Consider the following 23,291-nt stretch of genomic DNA (forward strand, 5'->3'; position numbering starts at 1 on the left):
TGCAAGGGAGAGAGATGTGGTGAAAGGAAAGAATAAAAGAAGGTCAAAATGAATGAGGGAGGAGAGGGGGGGGACTGTTTGGGGATCCAGAGGAAGTGATAAGTTGAGTACAGCCAGACAGCTTAAATCTTCATCTCAATCAATCACATTTTCCCTTCCTCTCCTCTCAGTTTGTCTTATTGATTTCTTGTTTCTCCCAGTCTCCTGAAAGCTGCCTCAAATTACTTCGCAGAGTTTTGGGGGCTTCATCTCCCAGTAAAAACTACTATTTGGACATTTGTCCTCGTGGCTATATGAGGGAAGGTGATGTATGAGTAGGCTCTTAAAGAGCAAATGGTGAAGCAGATAGTTCTCTTACAAAGGACTCTAACATCAAACTACTTTACATTTATCCCCTCTTTTGAAATAATAACTAACAGTTCATCAAATAGTTTTGCATCGTTCACAGGTACAGTATTTGAAGTCTATCTGAAGGGCAAGTCCAAGTCTTTATAAACTATGAACAGCATGTTTATAGCTCCTCATCTCAAGTCCTCATTTTTGTAACTTTCCAGCTTGAGTCAAACTGTCAGGGCTGCAGCTCGGATGTGGATGTAAGGCAGTTAAAGTTGAGGACGTGGACTTTGGGGTAGTGTTTTCCCCACATAATTAGCCTGAGAAATTCACACAGTCGTGATAACATTTTAAACACTGAACCATGACTAAAATATTTCTCTAACCCAAATGAAGAATGTGCCAAAACCTTGAAGGCTGAAAAATGCTTGCTTCTATTTGAAAATTCACACATGTTAAGGGTATCTTTGCAGAAGCATTATTCCCATTCAACCATGCAAACTGTACATCATGTGAAATTCATCCTGATGGCCTGATTTAATTCACACAGTAGTATGTACAGTAAAAGGTATATATATATGTATGTATATGACTGTGAGATGTAGAATTTATGTGCCTGTCTTTGCCCACACAACATCTGACACGATTTTGCAAAGGTTTGAAAGACCATGTAACGGAGCAGTACAGTATACATACAGCTGTTGCTCCTGGGTGCCAAAAGTAGGTGAGTCACTCTGTGCAGAGGCAGTTCAAATCTTTTCACAGCATGATGTCATCAGCCACTGTCCCCACAAACCCTCACACTGGATTTTTGTGCATTTAAAGATCAACGTTTCTCTTTAGATACACTTTAGGGGGACTTCTGGGGTTTAATGGAGTCTTTGTATGCAGCAGAGAAGACTGCTGGTAATCAGCACGAGCACGAGCCTGTGTGTGCACACATGCTAAATACAGTACATCAAACAATTTCCCTTCAAGCCATTTGCAACTCTGTTTTGTTTGTTGCGCTGTTACATTTCTGCAAATCGTATTTCCATACTGCTTGTTATCTGTCCGCTACAAGCTTGTCTGAGTGTTTGCCTTCTGTGAATGAAAAGGTGCCATCTCCAGCTTGTTTGGTAAGGCTCTGGTATCAATTTAAGGAGCTGTTAAATTATCAAACGACATGTCATAGTAAAAAAAAAAAACACCTACACTCAGACAAAGGAAAAGCTGAGAACTGAAGAATTTAAAGCCTTTAGGATACAAGTTAGTCAGGTAACATTCAACAGCGTTCAGTGCTGCCTTACAAGAGGAGTGCAATGGAAACAGACTCAGACACAGCTCTTTCAGGAAGGAGACATTAGGACAATACAGTTACAGAACCATAACAGGTGTTAATGATTTTTTTTTGTGAGCTCACTAAAAAAAATTGATTGTGAACATTAAGGATTCTGGATTTGGTATATTTTATAAATTATGAATGACCAACAGGTGGACAGAGGTCAGCTGTTTTATCTCCTTTTGACTTTCCGAAGTCCATACAGTACTCTATGTGTCACCATGGTTACCACATCATCTTGTACTCTATATTTGCATTTATATAAATTGCTTGTAAGAGCACTTCTTTGACAGTTTATGCCAAGAAAATGGATTTAAGAGCAATTAAATCGTTCTCCCATTTTCAATTCACGCCTCATCTCTAGGATCATAAAATCCTGTGGTTAGTCCATTTTGCTTTCGTTGCACAGTTCGATTTACATCAACTGTAACACACCAGCCCAAAACATAGAATTGACCAGTGTGGAGCACTGCAACAGTAAAGAGACATTTTAAGAAACTGGCAGGACTTGAACACACCGCACCCACACTTGAACACACCGCCATCCTTCACGGAAAAGGAGAAAAACACAAACCTTGTTTTTTCCCACTCAGCTTATCTTGTTTTTCGTGCAATTATAGGATGCAACCAATACAAATTGACATTTATGTTAGTCTACGACTGTTTCAATAGGGCAAATAGTATAAGTTAATTAGTATGTCTAATTGCATTTGGTGGCTCAGCTTTGGGAATATCAAATCAAATTAGAATACTCAGTGTTCTCCTCCATGGAACATGGTTTGCCTTAAGCTGTGCTTTTTAGGATCTGTCTTTTGTCTTTGTCTCGATCTTTCTTTCTCAACATCCCTTCCAGCTGTACCAGGCCTTCGCTTTGTAGTCTATCCTCCTCTCTTCCTCATCAACCACCCACATTGTCTTTGTTTTTCTTTCCATTTTTAGATATCATTCTCTCTTTTAATTTTCTTTTTTTCTTTCACTTTTGCTTCCTCATTTTCACAAGTTTTTTTATCCTCTTGTCTTAATGAATTCTTTTCTTTTTAGTTCAGTGGAAGATGCACTAGAAAATGGATTAACTGGACAAAATGTTTGAAAATTGACCTTTTAAATGGGATAAAAAATATATAAAACGTGTTAATCCAATAAACAGCCAGTTAATGTAATAGCAATTTATGATTAGCATGGCTTTTTTTTTCTGACAATGATGTAACCAGCAATTTTTAATCTTGGGTGTTGTGCAATATTTAATATTTAATATTAAAATTACCTGTTTACTATTCATTTTTTATTACAACATGAGTGGTATTACATTGAAACCAATTCAGAATGATGCAATTTAATATTTTTATAGCTTAGTTTCAGCAACACTTTAATCCCACTCCATTTAGCAGTCAACATTCAATAAGGTCTTTATAACCCGCAAACAACTGTAAGTGATTGTAAGCAGATATATGTGATGATATCTTGATGTGATAAACATTTATTAATGTACTTATCAATAACTGTAACTTCTCCTGTGATGTTGACATAACAAGCTACTGTATTATAGGAAAAGTGCTCCTATACTCTTATTTATCAGTTAGTAAATTGTGTTAGTCTCTCTCATTTCCTTATTTGCATCTCTTCTTCTTCTCCCATCTCCATGTGTCCTTCTGTCCATCCTGTGAAAAACATAAGCCAGTCTGTCATTCGTTGAGTCCGTTTTTGTTCTGTCAGAAGCTATCCCTGAGATAAGTGTGACTGATCGCTGCAGGCTCTGGCAAACAGACAGTGTATAATTGAGTGATAGGGACTAATATAAGTGAATGGCTTAGAGCCGACTGTGATCCACAGCAGCAGCAGCAACAGCAGCTCAGACACTGAGGGAGGCTTTCACTTAGGCCCTCAGTAATACCTCGCAACAACAGCCGCCCAGATTACAATCTTGAGTCTACCTGGCTGTGTTTGAGCGCGTCTGTGTGGTTCTCTCGTCTTCTTTCTTTCTTTCTCTCTCTCTCTCTCTCTCTCTCTCTCGTTTCATCTCTGTCGTTCTCACTTCTCTCTCTCCCTGTTATCTTAGCTCTTTAATTAACGTGACATGCTGTGAAGTGAGATACTAAATAATGCAATGTCAGTGTCACGTGTTTTCCAGTGACATCAAATCAGCCAGAGTGATTAATGGCCACACACAATCACACATGCACGCATACACACACACACACACACACCAAAACAGATGCCCTTCTTTATCAGTGATTTAACCATAATCATTTTTCAGAAACAAAATTGTGCTGAAGCAGACAAATGTACACATTAGAGCTTTGTTGAGTGGTTTCCAGTAAGACATACACTAGATCACAGTGTGGAGTGGTTGTGGTACCGTTATTCACTGCAATAAGGGTAAATATGTGTATAGATATTCATGCTATGTGATGAAAAACACATCTTTAAGAAATTGTGTTTTATAGAGCTCAGTAAAAAACATTTAAACTGAGCTCTAATATGAACATTAAATTAAAAGAAAGGAAAAGGTTTCTCTGGGTTGTAGGTGCATACAGATAATAGATACCTTACTATTGAGGCTTTTCAAACTCTTGCTGAGTTCTCATATCTGGTGTAGTAATTGTAAATCGCAGTGCAGGGGACTTAATTTGTGCAGAGAGAGATCTAGGTTATACCAAAGCAATTGTTTTGGACCAAACCAAATGGAAAATCTAGTGTGGGTTTAGTTGTTTGCTGCCTTGGCTGCAGGGATTCTAAGAGCTCTGGGTTCCAGCGTTCTTCTACCCCCACCCCCCTTGTCTTTTTTTAATCAGATGGCTTGTTCAGGAGTGGAGGGGATTAAGACTGCTGCTGCTGCCGCCGCTGATGGCTCTGTCCAGTTTTGGAAAGCACACAAACACATGCACATACACAGGAACCCACAGCTTGCTATGCGCAAGCAGTTTAGTACAGGCACAGGCAGTCAGCAGTAATAAACACATGCATGCACACAGAGTGCGTACAGTGACACTGAAGCATCATGCATGCACATACAGCACAGGCCTACACATTCATTAATGCACATTATACAGCTTAACACTGTCTCTCTCCACTCACTTTCAGCGTCAGTTTCTGGACAGCAGCAGTGACCTGCCATGTCTCATTGTGCCATGTGATCTGAGCTGTGAGATTTCTGACACACAGACTGACGCCTGTCTATTCTAATGCCAGACACTCATACCAGGCACCGCAGATGGCAGGGAGACAGATACAGGGATAGACACAGAGAGTAAAAAGGGAAAAATGAAGACGGATAGGAGACGAATCTGAAATGAAGTACAGATTTTCACGTTTGAATATTAGGGAAACAGATAAATACAGTGAAGTTATTACAGGTGTGTTAGGCACAAAGACAGGTGAGTAAAAGGACTAAACGACCAGTGGGCGAGTCCAAGGAAGGCCGTGAGTTAAGGATGAAAAGATAGAGACTTTGAGCTGTTTGTTGATCCAACGTTGTGCGCAACATAGCCAGCAGATAAGAGATAAGACCTGTCAGTCTCCTCCCACTTTAATCTCGCCATCATAAATCAATCTCCCGCTCCATCCTTTTTCACCCCTCCATCGTGAAGCCATTCCTTTTTCATCAATCTAGGATCTTTGACGTACATTTGGAAAAAAAAAATCCGGCACAGACGTTTTGCAGCTTTGCAGATTGTATAACAGGTAAAAACTGAAACTGAAAAATGAAAAATGAGGCCGGTGGTTACTTGAGAGACAAAAAAATGAACTTTGAAAGTCGACTGAAAGCTAAGTGTTTGCCATAAGTTGAAATTCATCAGCTACTTTTTGAACTCCTACACACACACACACACACACACACACACGCAAGCACACACACCAAAACACACCTCCGGCAATGAGTGTATGGTCCTAATGAAGCGAGAAGAGGAGAGGCAGCTGCATAACTGGAGTGTGTGGCCTAGAGGGGACGTACACACTTCAAGTGTGTGTGTGTGTGTGTGTGTGTGTGTGTTTGCATGTGCGCACAGACTATATATAATATCTGAAACTCTCTTAATTTGGACTTTGGAAGGATACTAATGAGAACACTTTTTTTTTTTCCCTCTTCTTGCTTCTCTCTCCAGGTTGTGAGGGCCCGTTTCTGTCATCCTGTTGTACAGTGAGGCAGTGAGCTCACGGTGGATACAGCATGCATGTGTCGACATATCCCACGATGCACTCTGCCAGTCCAGGCCTGCTCCTCCTCAGCTTCCTCTTTCTCGCTGATGCCGACTGTGAGTGTTTTCACAATCTGACCCATTTGCTTTAAACATAAACACATTTCTCCATCGCTTTGAGGACATTCGGTGGAACATCAAATGTATTTTCTAGCTCTAAACTTTAACCATTATGACTTAATACCTTAACTTAACCCTAAAGCTAGAATTAGATTTAGGCAACAGACACATACACACTTAAACGCTCACGTATACCCATGGATTATATAATATCTGTCCTTAGACACATACATAAACGGGCTATTAAGAACACGATTTCCTATCTCATATCACCTCCCTACTGTATGACTGTGTTTTAGCTGTGTGTGTATTCTTGTTTTTGTCCATCCCAGTATTACTTGGCATGGATTGACACGCCACATATGGCAAATCAGATAATTTCTCTACACCCTGTGTGATTGTGTTCATAATGTGTGTGTGGTCCTTGATTGTGGCTTTTACAATGTGTTCCTCAGTGAGGAAGGTTTACACGCACATCAATATCCTATTTAGGAGTTTAAATTGGGGCTGCGAGTTTGGATTATTTTCATTACTAACATATGTGTTGATCACGTTTCTTAATTAATCATTTGGTTTGTAAAATCTCTGAAACCGTTCTCCAGAGATTAGAATACCACCTTTATGTTGCTTGTGTGTGGTGTAAAAATCTACTTCCACACATCCCTGTGTATGTGAGTCTATAGTTTTCTGATCATCTGTGTCTGTTGGGTGTTTTTTTTTATTTTTATTATTATTATTATTATTTTTATTTCTTGACATGCCAGACACTCTGAACAACTGAATTAATAACTGTGAGGTGCCTTTCTGGACACTGGTGCATCCAATACTGGTAGATTCGGCTTCACTATCATCACCCAACTTAATGTGATGTTCACATAAGCAAACACATGAATGGGCCTTTTCAAAAAATTGATGATTATAGGACACTAGTGTGCTTGTAAGCGTACTTGGTATTAGTGGCTACCTGTGATAAGAGATAATGTATGCCCTGCATGACTTCCCTGTCAATTTATCAGGATGATGAAATAGCCTAAGGACTAAGGATAAAACATATGAAGACAGAAGGAGAGTGTGGGAGGACTAAAAGATGGGATAGACAGAAAGAGAATAATGAAAGAGAAAGATGGCGAATGGAGCATTAAGTCAAACAAGCTCACCATGCAGACTGCTATATATCTCTGCGTTGTCCTGTCAGAGACGTGACTAATAACGGGATCTAGCAACGTTTTCATTTGCATCTCACCTGAAGATGTTTGTTCCGTATATGTGGATGTATAGTGGCGAAAAAGAACAATTGTAAAGTGGAGAAAACGTGCAGCGTGTACCGTATGGTCTGCTTGCTGGAAGGAAAATGCAGCATGGCTCCAAGCTTGCGGTTGTGCAATGTTGAACATATGTGTCAACACGAGCCTACACAAGCATGTGAACACACAAGTGTACAGTAGGTTAGAGGCAGCCGTTCACTTCTTTTAGTGTTTTTAAAGTACACAGTCACATAGAGCCTGGTAAAAGCACACGCATCCACACAGCACTCTTGTTTTCCTTTCAGCCTCCTGCCCTCTTGTCCCCTGCGTAAGTTCCAGGGTCAGCAGGTAAAGGCCCAGTCATTCATCAAAACGATGATGCTCCCAGACTTCCTCTGTGAGGGTTAAGGGAGCAGCACAGATGCGACGAGGGTGGAAAGGATTCGTACTTTGTCCCCTCTGTCTATATTTTTCGTTTTTCCCCTGCCCTCATCTCATGTGCTGTGGCTTGTTCCATTGCTCTTTTCCTTGCCCGCTCTCAGCCTGTTCTCGGCACATCCATATAATCTGGTGAGAAAGGAAGGACAGAGGGCTTGAGGGGGGGAAAGGGAGAAAAAGGCTGTTCTTTTCTCTTTTTATCTCATTGTGTATGACATGCAATGCCTCTTTTAATATCAACAGTGGGGACTCAGAGATTTGAATGTTGAGAATTCAAACAGAGGCTGCTGGGGCACTGACATTTTTGGTTGTGTGTCTACATGTTTTGAAATGTTAAATGCACTCTGAAAAATTGCTTTCAGTTATCCTTATCATCACTCAGACTTAATGCCATATGAATGTAATATGTTGAGGGAGAATAGGGTTTTGCTTCTCTGAGTCTGGACAATGGAATAAGTTTTATTACATTTTAGAATCCCTATCAGCATATGCAATTTTTACACAAGTTAAGTTACACCCAAATGTATATGAGTGGACTGATGCACTCAGGTGGTATAGTAGGAAATTTTGCATGGCACTGCACCATATGTGCATTCTGCACACAAGCGCTGGCGTAACAATAAAAAGTAGTGCACTGAGCCTTGTGTGCGTGAATCACATTTCCCTCCTCTCTCGGCCATGCTCCCCCTCGCCACCAATTGCGTTTCTCACCGTGTTTGTACGCGCGTGCATGCAAATGACATCTATCTGGTGGATTAAGAGTAATGCCCTGATCCCGTGGCAAACTAGGCCAATGCTCCATGTACGCAACGAGATGCCCTGTGTGAGAAAAGGCATCTCTGCATGTGTCACTGACAAGAACGACAGGAAACAATGCAGCAACAGGGTTCTCTCTGCTGACCCTCGTTTGCCCCCCAAACCAACAAGCTGTCGTCCTTCCCTTTGCAGCTTGGATGTAGCAATAAAAATTCCAGCTGAAACGTAACTCCATGCGTGTCTGTGTGTGTGTGTGTGTGTATGTGTGTGTGTGTAACAACAAAACAGCTCCTTTTTCAGAAGCTGCTGTACAGTAAGGAAAGCATTGCCGGTGCTTTAGTTGCAACCCAGTGCTTCAGTAAGCAGACTGTACATTTTGAAACCAAGAGCGAGTGGTTTAGGATTCTGCCTACGATGGCTCTCGGCAATGTGAAACTCTTTACCTCAGCTCCCATCACACAGTTCATGTGTTGTGGAAACAGTGCATTTCCCATTTACTGTTTTTTCCCACAAAACTTCCGGTAGAAAAAAATACAGGGCCATCAGTAAAAACTCAACCAGTTACTCTCAGTCACTGAAAATATGACCTTTTCATACATGACATATTAGGCCTGTGTACACCGAAAACATAGAACTTGCTCATGTTGTGACTGATTAACCTGTCAACGTTCAGCCATTTGGCCAGCACACGCGTCGCCTTCAGGCTCACTGGAATCTATAAGGTATTTGGGGCAATTTCCGGCAGTGACACCATCACTGCTTATTCTTGCTTATTTTGGGAGCCCTTGAGCAAGGCACCAAATGTCAACCCTCTTTGGTTACCAAGTATTTTATTTAATTTTGCCTCAGGTACCCCGTTGGTGTCTGACTTTCTGAAATGAAAAGACATTTTGCGAATTCCATGACTCTACTTTAGCTTCGATTTGAGTTTACATTTCAGCTAATGTTTGTCCTTTGCAAAACAAATAATGCAAGTGTTAATTACTTTAGTTCAGGTTTTAGCATATTCAAAGCTAATTGTTATGTGCAGTGTGCACTGTGACAGGCTATACTTTTGTAACAACACAAGAGGAACACAAACAACTTGCAACACTTGCATTTAAGATTTGCGAGTTCCAAGGCTTTGTATTTCGAGGCCGTACATGTGTGTGTGCCCTTTTGGGATGTTTATCATTGTCCATTTCATGTGTATTCAAGCATGTGTGTTGCTTAAAGTAGACACAAGATTAGATTGTGTTAAGTATTTCGTTTTGTGCGTGTCCCATGGTGCTGATTGATGATGCACTGTCAGGATTCACTGGAATTAGATGGAGAGGCAGGGTCAAAAAGGTTAAAGGTTTCTGCCCCAGGGATTAGTTAAGAGTGTGAAACAGGATGAACCACTTATTTTCTTAGATGGATTCTGTTTCGTTTCTGTGATTGATTGGTATTGCCTGGCTCAGTGAAAGTGCAAAGACAAGGCGAGATCCTGCTTGACATTATTATCCGCTAACAGCCCTCTTGACAGTTTATATCAAGATGGAGACACTGACTGATTTCTCCTGCTGAATGGGTAGTGGTAATGCAATGACCAAGAGGATTTCTTTTTTTGCTTTGAAATTAATTGTTAATTGTTACCTCTTTTATTATTTAAACTGTAAAAATAGGTGTATTAGGCAATGGGTAGGCATTTTTTCACATTGTATTTATAGTAATACAGTTTGTACTACTGCATGTATAATTAGAAAATATAGTATGCTCATCTAAAGGCGCAAGAGGGACCCTAGATATTTGTACCCTGATACTTTGGAGCTTTTATTAAAAAACTGAAGACAGAAGATTAATTTTAGGAACATTTTCTTTGCTGTAAACTCAGGATGATTCTTTTGTTTTGGAGGGGATACTTTAGTGAAGATGCATGAGCATAACACTCCAGCCAGACTCAAACCCAGTTCACTGCAGGTACACAGCATCAACTGAAATAATTTTCCTACCAGGGCCCTTACATTGTAGAGTGTTTATTTAAAATGAGAGGAAAGACATTTATTGTGCCTGAAAAGTCTCGTTAAGTTCAGTAAGAAAATGAACAAGTACAAAGTATAAGCATAATTCTAATCACTCTGAAATTGTCCTTTAATTTTCTTATTTTTAATTAACATGCCACTTATCAACTGAACTAATTACAGTCATTATCTGAATTATTCATGGTATATTTTCTGGAAGAACGTATTACGCATTATTGCATTAAAAATTCAGCTCTAGCAATGGTGTGCCATGTGCCATGCTCCTCCAGAATATGACATTAAAACTTAAAAATAAAAAAAAAATAAAAAACCTTAATTTAAATGCTTGAGTCAACTCCAGTGCAAATATCTTTCTATGGAAGGTGACAGAAAGGGGTCACATCACAAACATTTCCAGAAGTCGTGTACTCACATAATTAAAATGCCAGTCACAGTTATTTTATTATTTTATACTATTTATCGTTGGCACTGTTGGTTTTAGGAGCAGTCCGCTGTTTATATTCCGGGTAAAGAGCACAACATGCACCTTTGAGTCAGCAGCCATACTCAGTTTAAAGCACAGTGACCCTTTGGACTCTCCCTCAACAAGTTCTCCATCGTCATCTATCATCATCAATCTGCGGAGGGAGACAGATTGGTCTGAGAGAAGAACGAGCGTTGATGGGAAAAGAAACAAAGCACTTCTCCTGCCAAAGCGCCTCAGCATGCCGCATGGCTGGCTCTCAGCAGAGAGCCTCTTAGCAGCTAGCATAGCTGTGCACTCATCTGCGAGGAACGCGATCTGACTGGCATTAGCCTAGCATTAGCTTAGCAGGTGCAGCCATCTGTGAGGAGCCATACATAGCGTTAGCGTTAGCCCCGACGTAGCCGAGCAGCGGCCTGTGAGTAATGTGCTGCGACCAGCGCCGAGATACCCCTCTGCTCGTCTTCTCGGGGAAGCCAGCTCTGACCCAGTAAAGCGGTGCACCCAGTGGGTCGCCCATGTGTTTCTGAAGGCCTGCGTGTAAAAGAAGACCCTATTTGATTAAATCCTCCCCTTGTGTTTCTAACAAATTAACCCTGATTAACCCGGCACTAGCCGGGGCTTGGGGCAGCTACGGTGCTTAAGTGGCATACTAATTGGACATACATTACTAAAAAAGTACATTTGATCCCATGCTATTGCATCACTTTAGAAATGATGGAAGTCCAAAAACTGCAGATTGTGGGGTGAATAACACGACACACCCAAGTCACAAGCTTTTTTTTTTATTATTATTATTATTATTAGAAGAACCCATAGTTTGAATTGAATAATGTAATGCTCCAAATTTAGTTCAGACTATTCAGATAGATGGACACTTAAACTTCGTCAAACCTGAATAACTTCTTATCTCGAACATAAAATATTATCAAAAGTTATGGCGCCTGATTGTGCCTAATTTCATTTTCTCGCTTGAAATTGCCAATTTTGCTAAATGATTTCCAGTTGACACATATGTGTGCCACAGAAGGATGATAGCTGTCCCTCTGTGTTTATTGGCCCCCGCAATCCAATTTCATTTGCAGTACGAAAGCCAGCAGCTGATAATTTGCTCTTAATGTGTCGGTTTGATGTTAATGTGTTTTAAGTTATGGTTCTGGCCAGCTGCCCACCCACTCTTGAGGCTGACTATCATGGCCCTGGCTCGAGCCCCGATATTGGCCTCGTTCCTCAACTTGTCTGACAAGCCTGACTCAATTCTCATTTGGGAAGTCATCAGCTAACCGCCCACCACCACATACAACACTATACAGCTGGATCTTTCCCTGGCAAAGACTGCAAATTACTTATTACATGCCTAACTATCAATGTGAGCACACACACACACACACACACACACACACACACACACACACAAAGGCAAAATGTGAGATGCAGGCACTGCTACTTGGCAAGTTGTACCAGAGCAGCCTTTTCAGACGTGATCAAAACTTTAAATATTCTGACACAAATACCCACAAAAGCCATTCATGCACATGAACACTTGTTCACACACATTCAGGATCATCCAGGAATGTGTGTGAAGGGAATGCGCCTGATATAGATTTGATCCGGAAGTTCAATAACCATTTATCTCCTTCCTCCTCTGGGGAATGATCCACTATTCAACCTTGTGAGCACAAATAGCATTGACCTCAAACACACATAGGATTAGCTATTGTTAATGTCTGGACTCCTCCTAATGAAAGCTTACTCATCCTATAGTCTTAGCTTTGATTTTATACTTTCGTAGTTGGTAATCCAGAGTATCAGAGCTTCCCTTTTCTAATTTGTTACCAAGGGTTGGTCAACTGTGCATTGCTGAATGCTTTGCTTTTTGTTGATTTGATTTGTGCAGATAGGCCTGTTGTATTATGTTTTATTTTTTACATTGGATCAGCTGATTGATTGAGGGACAATATGAGGCCCCAGGGCACATAAAATTTACAGACTTGGAAAAGATCCCTCAGCATAGTGCCCCCAAAAATAAATTACACAAACACCACATTTCATTAATTGCAGTTCTAATTACAAACCCATTTTCAGAACTTTTTTCTTAATTGCAAAAAATAATACAAACAGTCAAGAAGGTTGGGACAGAGGCCTGTTTATTGCAGTATTTCACATTTAATTGCATGTTTTAATACTGAGGATATTAGCTAAAAACAGAACTTTAAAATTGAAAATTTGCCAATTTCGGCTGCTTAACCGTCCATGGTTGGCCTCATTTGGTTGTCCTCTTCAAGATGCACTACACATTTTCAAAAGGAGTCAGATCTGAACTGCCAGGCCAGGCCAGTCAAGCATACTGTGTCTGTGAAAGTATGCTGTTTTAGTACTGGACATTACAGAATGGGGATTTCATCAATGTCCTTCTGAATTTCACAGGAAAATATGTTTTTATGACAGCAATGTCTATTCAAAATCCCAATATTTGCCAGAATGCACCCCCATACCATCAGTGATGCTGGCTAACACACATTTCATCCACGTGTTACTCAATACATCGCACAAATATCTCGGTGTCATAAATAGTATGGAAGCCAGACATTTTTCACACCTTTAAAGCTCTGCTTTTACAACCTAAGATGTACATATTTCTGGGTTGGTTCCATCTGTTTTTTCCGACAAATATATACTTTACATTCTTAAAATTATCATAAATTCTGTATTCACTGTATTCATAAAGCAGACTCCCTGAAGGTTTGTGCTAGCATCTGTTCTTACAAGCACGATTTCTCTCAGTGTGTCCCTCTAGGGTTAAGACAGCATCTGCCAGCTACAGTATGTCTCTGTAGTCTCCAACATTAGCTTCATTTAGTCTAGCCATTTGTCTTTTTGGAGTGCTACTCCACTGAACCTCTATCACCCCATTACGGTTTACAGGTTCATTTGAGGAAGGTTTATACAAATATGGAGTATTTTAAACCAAAAATAGTGCAGCGGTTCGAAGTAAATCATAGCAGCCTGTCAACAGTTCATTTCCTTCCTGATTGTCTGATAATATGTTTGTGATATATGATTTAAAAGGGTTGCAATTCCTTATACAATCAACTATATCTGTAGCTGTATCTATTTCTGTAATTTGAAATACCAAAAAGGCATTAAAATTAACTTTCAGTCAAAGTTTATCACACATCTTCAGCCATGGCTCGAAAGTGGTGCAAAGAGTGGAGTTTGTAATCCCTCTCCCTGCCATCTGTTGTGTAGATCACATCCCACTGTATGGCGGGCTTTATGTAGGCCACACTCCATCCACCCCTTTGATTGGCACTGTCTAATTCCATGTAAATCTCTCTGTGAACCAACTCGGTAGGTTTCCCTTACTTCCATCTTTGGTCAAAAGTGGGAGACCGTCATGCACGATGACCAGAGCTGAAAAGTGTCCACTTTTTGTGTAGATTTTTCAAGCGTCATCATCCTTTTCAATTTTAGGCATGGACTAATATGCATGGAAGCATCCCTTTCCTCCCCTAAAATGAAAAATATTGAAGTGCCCTTATGAGCCTGAGCCTCCCACTTCGCCCTTGGCCCAAATGTCAATGCTTAATCCTACCAAGCAGCATGACCATAAGACCCTGATGATCTTAGCAAAAGACAGAACAGTTAAAGGAGAGACAGGGAGCAAAGAGGAGCAATGATGATAGAAGAAGGAGGACTAGGATGAATTTGGAGAAAAAATGGTCGAGCGTGAGAAGAGTAGAGAAGAGTAGTAAAGAGAATAAGGATGACAGCCGATAAAGAAAGGGAGGAGAAAAATAAGAGAGAGGAGAGGAACTGTGAGAGTGAGTTGGGAGATGTGTGGAGCATACCCCCCACCCCCCTTATTAAGTCAGTCAATGTGACAGGAAGACTTATGTAATACCCCAGAGATTGAGGGAGGAGATGGAGAAAGAGTAACAAGCAGGAGGATGAAAGACGGCACTAGGAGAGCAGCTGTGAACGGGGGAAAGGAAGTGATTCAGTGGTAAAGAATTAGGAGCAGGGTGTAGAGATAAAGGGGGAAAATAGAAGAAAGAGAGAACATAAGACAATTAAACAGGAGATATAGAAAAAGAGGGATTGGGGCTAGAGAGATAAAGAGAAGGGAGGAAAGATAAAAAAGCAATTGAAAGGTCTACCATGCCTTTTAGTATGGCTCTGCTGGCTTTACACTTTTCATTTGTTTTGTGGGGGAGAGATTAGCAAGAGGATTAAGAGAGTGATTCTCCCGCTCCTCATTCTTTATTTCCCTTTCTCGCTCTCAGATGGGCACACACATATTTGCTCACACACTTTTGCTTCGCACACACACACAGTATTATGGTGTGCATGTACAGCTGTGAAATTCATTAGTTGTCCAGTTTGCAAAATGTCAGAAAAGGGTGAAAAAAAAATGGCCGTGACAGTTTCTCAGAGTCCACTGTCAAGTCTTCAAAGTGCTTGTCTTGTTCAAGCCACCCTAAAATTTCTCACATTTGAAAAGCAGGAACTAGTGAATGGGAAATAACTTATTTGTTATCAATCAAAATATATAATACTCTCCCATATATATATGTGTATATATATATATATATATATATATATATATATATATATACAGTGTTGGAATGGAAAGGTTTGCTGTAGATTGAAGACATTTGTGTTTAAGTTCAAAAGATAAATATGAGACTGAACTTGTTAACAGTAATGTTCACAGTTTCTTGTCTCTGGGAAAAGAGGGAAAATCTAACAGACTCATTACACAGCATTGTGTATAGCTAATACAACAATTTGAAATGTCTGGTGTACTGTGTACTGAGCAGCACACATGCAGTAGAGCAGGTTGGCCAAGGAAAATGGTAGTTGATGAAAGAGGCATCTTGAGCAAGTAATAAAAATGCTCCTGCACCTGTGTTTTTAGTTGTGTTTTTGGTGATTATCCTGTTGGAGGACCATGTTCTGTAACTGAGATCAAGCTTTCTGACACTGGGCAGCACACTTTGCTCCAAAATGACTTGACAGTCTTAAGATTAGGTTGTACCCTGCACAGATTCACAACACCCTGTGTCAGATGCAGCAAAGCAGCCCCATAACATAACCAAGCCTCCTCCATGTTTTACAGTAGGTACAGTGTTCTTTTCTTTGTATTCTTCATTTTTGTATCTGTGAACATAAAGCTTGGCCCAAACAGTGGTCGATGGTCTGATCCGACACTGATGGACCTGGACCTTGGATTTTACCTCTTTGGAATCTGTCTCTATAATTTCTCATAAATTCTTATCTTGCAGCCACGTACAGGGAGGTTGCCTACAGTCCTGTGGACTTTAACTTCTAAACGATATGTTGAACCACAAATCAAAAGCAATGTCTGATTTTAATTAGTTAAATTTTATAATTTAATTATTTATTTTATTATTTTCTTCATCAGTTTTAAGTTATTTCAGTGACCATTGAAGGGTACCAACAATTTGTTCCATGTCTTTTCCTACTGTAGCTGAAGGCACAGCCATGTGCAGTTATAGAGGCTAAACTAGCTGCTGCTGTGTGGGGGAGCAGAGGTGACTATTGAATGTAAAGTATGGTAACGTTTAGGGATGAGTAAATATTAAATGCAATTTATAGCTTTTTAATTCTCATTTAATAATAATACTTGTTTTCAAGTTGTGTTGTTTGAGCTCTCACACACAATCTGTTCTGTTCACTCATTGAAGTAGATTTGGCCGGGAGCCAGTGAGGTGTGGAGGTGATTGGACAGCTTGGGGCTCTCTGACCATGTTGGCCAGTACATCTGGCTCGCTCTCTCTCTATCTCACCTTGTCTGTTCCTCGCTCTCCTTTTTTCGTATCCGCATCCTGCTCATCTTCCTGTCTCCCTTCACCTCTGTTGTTCATGCTTTTTCTTCCTTACCCATTCTGCTCTCCATCTGTCTCGCTCACTCGTTCCCTTTATCTCGCCCGCACTTCTGTTCTGCTCTCCCCGCTCTTTTAATACACTCTCTCTTTCGCTCCTTCTCTCAAAAGCTTAGCTTTTCTCCCTCTCCCCCTCCCTCCTTTTAAACAGCAAAAAGCAATTTCTCTCCCTTTGTCAGGGCGGTTGGCGGTAAGCCCTTAAGTAGGGATTTTCTGGTTTGGCTGGAATGCCATTAGGCGAACTGGCAGTGACGTGCCGTGACTGACGTGCCGAATCTTTTTGATGTCACGATGTCACAATCCAGCGGTGGCTGTGGTTATGATATTGTTGGCGTCCCCAGAACGAGGGGCTTTAGTGGTCATGTCAGGAGTAAGTCTTCATAATTCCTTTATGGCACAGAAATATTAAGCTTCTTTGGTGGTACAGGAACATTTGGTGGAACTTGCACACGTGTATGAAAAAGAAAAGGCACACACAAACACACCGACATGCACAAGTGCACTGGAAAACAGAGATACATGAATGTCCTCACAGTGTAATTGTGCTATTGAGAGTATTGTGTGTTGACCTAACTTTTAAATGACATCTTTCCATGCAGCACCCCCCAGATTCACAAGAACCCCAGAAGACCAAACAGGAGTCCAGGGGGGAGTGGCTTCCTTTGTGTGCCAGGCCGCAGGGGATCCACAGCCCAAGATTGTCTGGAACAAAAAAGGCAAAAAAGTCAGCAACCAGAGATTTGAGGTATGAAGCAGAGTCACTGATTCAGAAACTCTCAACCTACTGATCCCCGGAAGTGTTGTAAACTGAAAAAGTTATATGTTAGCATCACACAACAGCGCCTCAACAGAGGCAGTGATGTCTTAAAAAAAGACGTCCCTGCTGCTATTAGTTGCTTTTCTTTTTATTATTTATGTATTATTTATACGCCGACCTGAGCTGAAGTTATCAATGCATTTTTAAATTAGTCAATCTGCAGAAAATTAATCTGCAACCATTCTGATAATCAATTAATTGTACTCTCAGCTTTCTTCCTGAAGGTTAGATGAGAAGATCAATAGTCTCATATCTGTCCATTAAATATTGAGGTGGAGCCAACCTAACTTCATAAAGTATGCGGAGGCTTTAGAAAGCTCTGGACGGAGCCAGGCTATCTGTTTTCAGTTTTGGTGATGAAATAAGGTAAACGTGACACTGTGGACATTATGAAAAGCATCATTTTCTTACATTTATACAGAGCAAACTATTGATCAAGAAAATAATTAAAAATAATGAACTAATAGAGTTCAGGTTGACATTTGATATTGAGATTAACCACTTTAAAAAGCCCTGTGAATGCTGACTTCATGGAAATCAACAGTGTTATTGGATCAGCTGCTTCTTGTTTGATGACTAATCAGAGTGCCTGCTGTGAGCAAGGTGTATTGTTAGTACTGTATTTAGTGCAATGAGAGCTGACATTTAAATCAATAATATGTTAGGTTTTTTCACGACTTGCTCCACTTTACATGTAAAGCTAAAATTGTACCGTTTAAGATTTGATCAGTTTACTTTCTTTCTCCCCATTTGTACTCCAAAGGTTATACAACTGTGTGAAAATGCTATCTGCTCAAACTCTTTCATATGTCAGATGATGCCTTGGGCAACAGTATATGAGATTCTTATATGATCAGCCTTATTAGTTTCCTGAAGGCTCTAACCTTAGATTATATTTCGCCACCTCACAAGTCACTCCTAGATGGAGATGTTGAAGCAGCCAGTGTCACCCTGAGCTCTGGGTGCTTTTCCACTATAATAAGTTGAGTTCCCTCCCTTAGTGTCCACCTGTTTGTGATTAAATCACTCGGGGAGATATTTTATTTTTAATCCACCCTATATAAGCTGCAACTAGCTGCCGTATATTTCTCTTTACTGCCCTGTCTGTCAGTAGTTGTTGTGGGATTTCTTTTTATTGGATTTCAGTCAGTGGAAATCTTCTGAGAATTCAGAATCCAGCTCTGTTCCTACACACATGTATTAGAGTTATGCAAGAGGACTTTTAATGTGCAATCGAGTGGTTCTGAAAAATCATGCATACCCTAAATATGAAAAGGGCATAAACAAGAACAAACCCGGCTACTGCTTGTCCGGTGGAATATATTTCAGTGTGAGAGTGTGATTGTTCCAAGTAAAGATCCTGGTATACCTAGTGGCTTTGGATTAAATTTGACTTATGCGCTTATATTGCCCAGTCTTAGTGTTCTTAGATTTCCATTTCTGTGAAAATACTGTTTATCATTCAAGTGCACATGTAATATTAAATAACTACAGTATGTGTGTATGTGTATATCATGTATGTCCTATAGCATTAAAGTTGTTTATTGACAAATTCACTTGTTACAAAGCAAAATCCAACTCAATTATTTATTTATTTATTTTTTTCTTACTGACAGGTAATAGAATTTGACGATGGGTCCGGTTCGGTCCTGAGGATTCAGCCTTTGAGAACCCCAAGAGACGAGGCTATTTACGAATGTCACGCCTCCAATTCTGCAGGAGAGATCACTGCCTCCACCAGGCTAAATGTGCTACGAGGTCAGCGTGACCACATGTGTGCACACACACACATACCTGCACATAGACACAGGTGTTATATAAGCTTTTTTTTTAAATAATTGATATTATAACACATCTCAATATCAAATATTAAGTATTAATTTATTATATTAATTACACAGTCAAGTCTTTCATTACTCATTCATTCATCCTTTATCATTCATTAGTTGGTAATTGACCAGTTATGCACAGGAAGAGTTGTACTTGTTGACTGCTATATACAAGACAGTAAACACTTATACATATTATAGTGTGTTGTAACCCAATAATTAAAAATTAAATCAAAGTATATACTTGTCAGGTGTATACAGCCAGTCTCAGTGTGTGTAGATTGGTATCATATTGAGATTATAATGTTTGAAGATTGGAGATTTTCTTGCAATGTAGTTTATGTAGAAGCCTTATGTAGCCTTGAGAATGTTTCTTTCAATGTAGATACAGAGGTTGAGTAAGTCTGAGGCTGGGTCCACTGCGGTAGATGGTTCTGTTAGTGTTAGCAGGAGTCCATCAATGCAGATAGTGATGTTAGTGTTAGTGGAGTCCATTAGGAGAACATTATGCACCGGTAGTTTGAAGCTCAAGAGTGTCTTAGTGAGTGAAGCTGCTCGAGTGTGGATAATCACATCGCCTGCCTTTACAGTACATACTCGTGGGGAAAGGGCGTGCAGCCTATTGTTCTACCATCTCATCTCATCTCTCTCTCTCTCTCTCTCTCCTTCGTGTCTCTCTGAGGGGTAATAATCTAGTCTACAGTTCTTTTCTACTTCCTTTTTTATTTTGTCTCGTCTTTGTTTTTGTCTCTCCAAGTTTACTCCCCGTTACTTTCCCTTTCTTCCACTCCCCCATTTCTCTTATCTTTTTATATACTTTTCTCCTTTTCTCTCACTCACTCTCTCTCTTCTTCTCTCCACTGTCTCTCCTTATGCTCTTAGGTCCACTACACAGCAATCTCTAAATTATTCACATCAGACCACTCTTTGCATCTTCTGTGCTGTTCCGCTCCATCCATCCAGAATGTTTCGTGTCGCACATGGCTGTCTTTGTATATGTTTGAGTGTGTCTTCCTGTGTGCATGGAGGTACACTCACTTGCTTGTGCACATCTCTATGTGCTTATGTATCTCTGCATCTATTTTTTTGATTTTGCCTGCCACCTTTGACAGAAGCTCCCATTCGCTCATCTCTCACATCTATACATATACATAGAGTACACATATACATATACATATACCTTAATCTAAAGAAGTCAGTCTTTATGTAGTGATTAGCCTTTTTCTACCTCTCTGAGGAGTCATTTTGTTGTGGATGAACAAGAGGCCACCTGGGAGGAGCTAATAGCCCCTGATAGGCTGCCAGTCCAAATGTCAGTTATAAAGTGTGTGTCTGCGCACCCACGCAGAGACACACACTGATTTGTGCATGCACACACAAGGTCTTGTCAGTCATGTCTCCCCATCTCCCCTGGCTGTGTAGAGACACAGCTCCAGTGACTGACTGAATGGCTGACTGACTGGCTGACAGGAGGGATCTAGTGTTAAGGTCAGCCGGCTTAATTACTGAGGATTAGAACCAGCCTAATTGAAATCTTGGCTTCCAGTAAATGGTAGTGATTGGTAATAGCTGAAATAATAATGAACTTCAGAGCAATTATATCCTTTAGGATCCAGTGTACAGGACGACAATATATAATTCATGATTCAGTAAAACTTTGGTGTGTATCTGTTGGAATTTGTTGCAAAGTGTTTAGGCCCTAATAGAAAAGTGAATGAACACAGAAACAAATTAATATGTTCTCAAATTTCATCTAGAGGAGAATTTCAGTCTTCCTCACTGTGAACACGGCAGTGAATAGGGAAAGAAACTGAAGCAGCAAGAGCAGATGATTTAAAACTATTTATTTGGAGTCCAGACTGGAAAAGATGAAGGTGTTGATATGAATGGTACAGTAAGTCACATTTGAACCAGTGGTTACAGCGGACAGTTTGGGTAAACTGGTAATTTTTCTTATTGGCCTTTTTCCCCATTCAAAATAATTTGGCCTGTGAGTCAGTCCTGACTGACCAAGCAGGTTTGTATGCAGGTGCACAGATTAGACATGAGATCTTAATGCAGCAGCTAGGTCACGCTTTAGTTCCCATGATTGTAAGGCCAGATTTTACGTGGAGCCGTCCAGATTTCCAGATGACAAACCCAGCGAGCGATGTGTGTGTGTGGATTACATTGTGGGTCTGATATAAAGAGTGCAGTGTTCGCACAGCAGTTCCCATGATTGTGTGATCAGGCTTTTCTATGAGCTGTGAAATTATCTGGATCACTCACAGTGGAAACACTGAAGTGGGAGCACATCCAAATGAAACAGTGGGATGTGTGGAAGGCTCCTCACTCAGCGGAGTGTAAGGTTACGCATCTGGTCTGACCTCAGGGGGTTTGTAACCGTTACTGTTCAGCAGCACAGTCTCTCTCTCACACACACACACACACACACACACACACACACACATATACTGGAGCAGCTTTGTCCCAAATACACTGTGGTGTTACTTACACCTGTCCCTGTTTGACTGGTTATGTGCATGTGTTAACATCCATCTGCCCTTTCAATCAGCCCAAAAAATGCTTTCAAATACATCTCTTCACACGGTTCCATTTTTAAACTAGAAAGACTTTCGTTCTGTCTTCACAGTATAGCGTGTGTGTTTGTGCATCTGTACACGTGTTTGTGTGTGTGTGTGTGTGTGTGTGTGTGTGCATTTTCATCCAGACCTTGTGCAGCGGCGCTGTGTGCTGTGGTGTTGATTGTCTTCAAGTCTCTGCACACCTGCACCCACACGCCCACATCTGCAGCTCTCTCTTTTTCCCGCACATGTGAAGGGGTTGTGGAAGAGGGGCAGACAGAGATGCATGATGTCAGGGAGTAGCATTCTAACTGTGCATCCTCAGTGTTCAATGCAGCGTCCCACCCCAGGTAGATGAAATAGAATGCATTATTTCTGCCTACAAGGGGCTGGCTTTGAAGTAAGCGTTTGCATAATGAAAGCAGAGAGAAGGATTATTATGCTGTATGGCTCCCCAGTGTTCTCCCTCTCTTGTGTTTTCTCTCGCGCTCTGCCTGTGTTTTCCTTACTGTCATTGTGTCTCACTCTATTTTCTTCTCTTCCACTCTTCCTCCTGTTTTTAGACTTTTGCTTTCCTTCACCAGCCGCCCACACAGACACACTCACACACGCAAACACCTTCTCATCTTGTTCCCTTGCTTTATTGTGCCCATGTTTCCATTTGTCGGGCGTTGTGATTGATTGAAACTGGAGCTGTTAAAAGGCCACACACACACACACACACACACTTGCGAAGCCGGTGTCTCGCAACCCGTCGGCTACGGTTCGATGGGCTAGTACCAGAATTAGCATCTCCTTGGCGAGGTTCAGTGCTAGGATTTCCCGTTAATGAGGCTCTGTGTGGTTGAGAGGGATAAAGTCGCAAGGGATTCTAAGTGGGAAAAAAAAAAAAAACGGGCTAAAATTAAAATAGACTGCCTTCTAGATCAAATACATCGCAAACACACGCAGGAACACACACGCCTTGCTTGTCTGCCTTATTTATCCACGTCCATCTTTATGCACTTTATTATGGATGACTCATGAATCTGATATTTTACCTTTTAAAGTACAGCCTTGAACAAAGTTAAGAATTTGTTTTGAAAAAAAAAAAACTGAACCCATTTGATTCTGAGGGTGAGTACAGTATCTTTTCAGCTTGACTGGGTTCACGAGTCTTTGATCCCCGCCTTCCTTCAAGCATTGTCCCTCGCCTTCTTTTCAGTCTCTCACTCCTGCTGAATGAGGTTGGCTCGCTGCCTTTGATTTCATCTATCGCACTCAAATGGCTCTTCATGTTTGATTTAAATGTCTTCAATGTCTATGAATTCACATTTGATTTGCCATCCCAATAGGGTGTGAGTCCCGCTGGATCTGTC

The 23,291-nt window shown here is 40.7% G+C and overlaps 1 protein-coding gene across 9 annotated transcripts in view; it reads left to right on the forward strand.

Annotated features, from left to right (window-relative positions):
• Positions 1–23,291, forward strand: part of ptprdb (protein tyrosine phosphatase receptor type Db) — a 123,426-nt gene that overhangs the window by 62,833 nt on the left and 37,302 nt on the right. For all 9 annotated transcript variants that reach the window (XM_026359793.1, XM_026359796.1, XM_026359798.1 and 6 more), the window contains exons 6-8: positions 5,758–5,907; positions 17,323–17,468; positions 19,157–19,298. In XM_026359793.1, coding sequence (XP_026215578.1) covers positions 5,823–5,907; positions 17,323–17,468; positions 19,157–19,298 — 373 coding nt within the window. In that variant the 5' untranslated portion in view covers positions 5,758–5,822. The remainder of the gene's footprint in view (positions 1–5,757; positions 5,908–17,322; positions 17,469–19,156; positions 19,299–23,291) is intronic.

The sequence above is a fragment of the Anabas testudineus genome, chromosome 1 (assembly GCF_900324465.2).
Source record: "Anabas testudineus chromosome 1, fAnaTes1.2, whole genome shotgun sequence".
Lineage (NCBI taxonomy): Eukaryota > Metazoa > Chordata > Actinopteri > Anabantiformes > Anabantidae > Anabas > Anabas testudineus.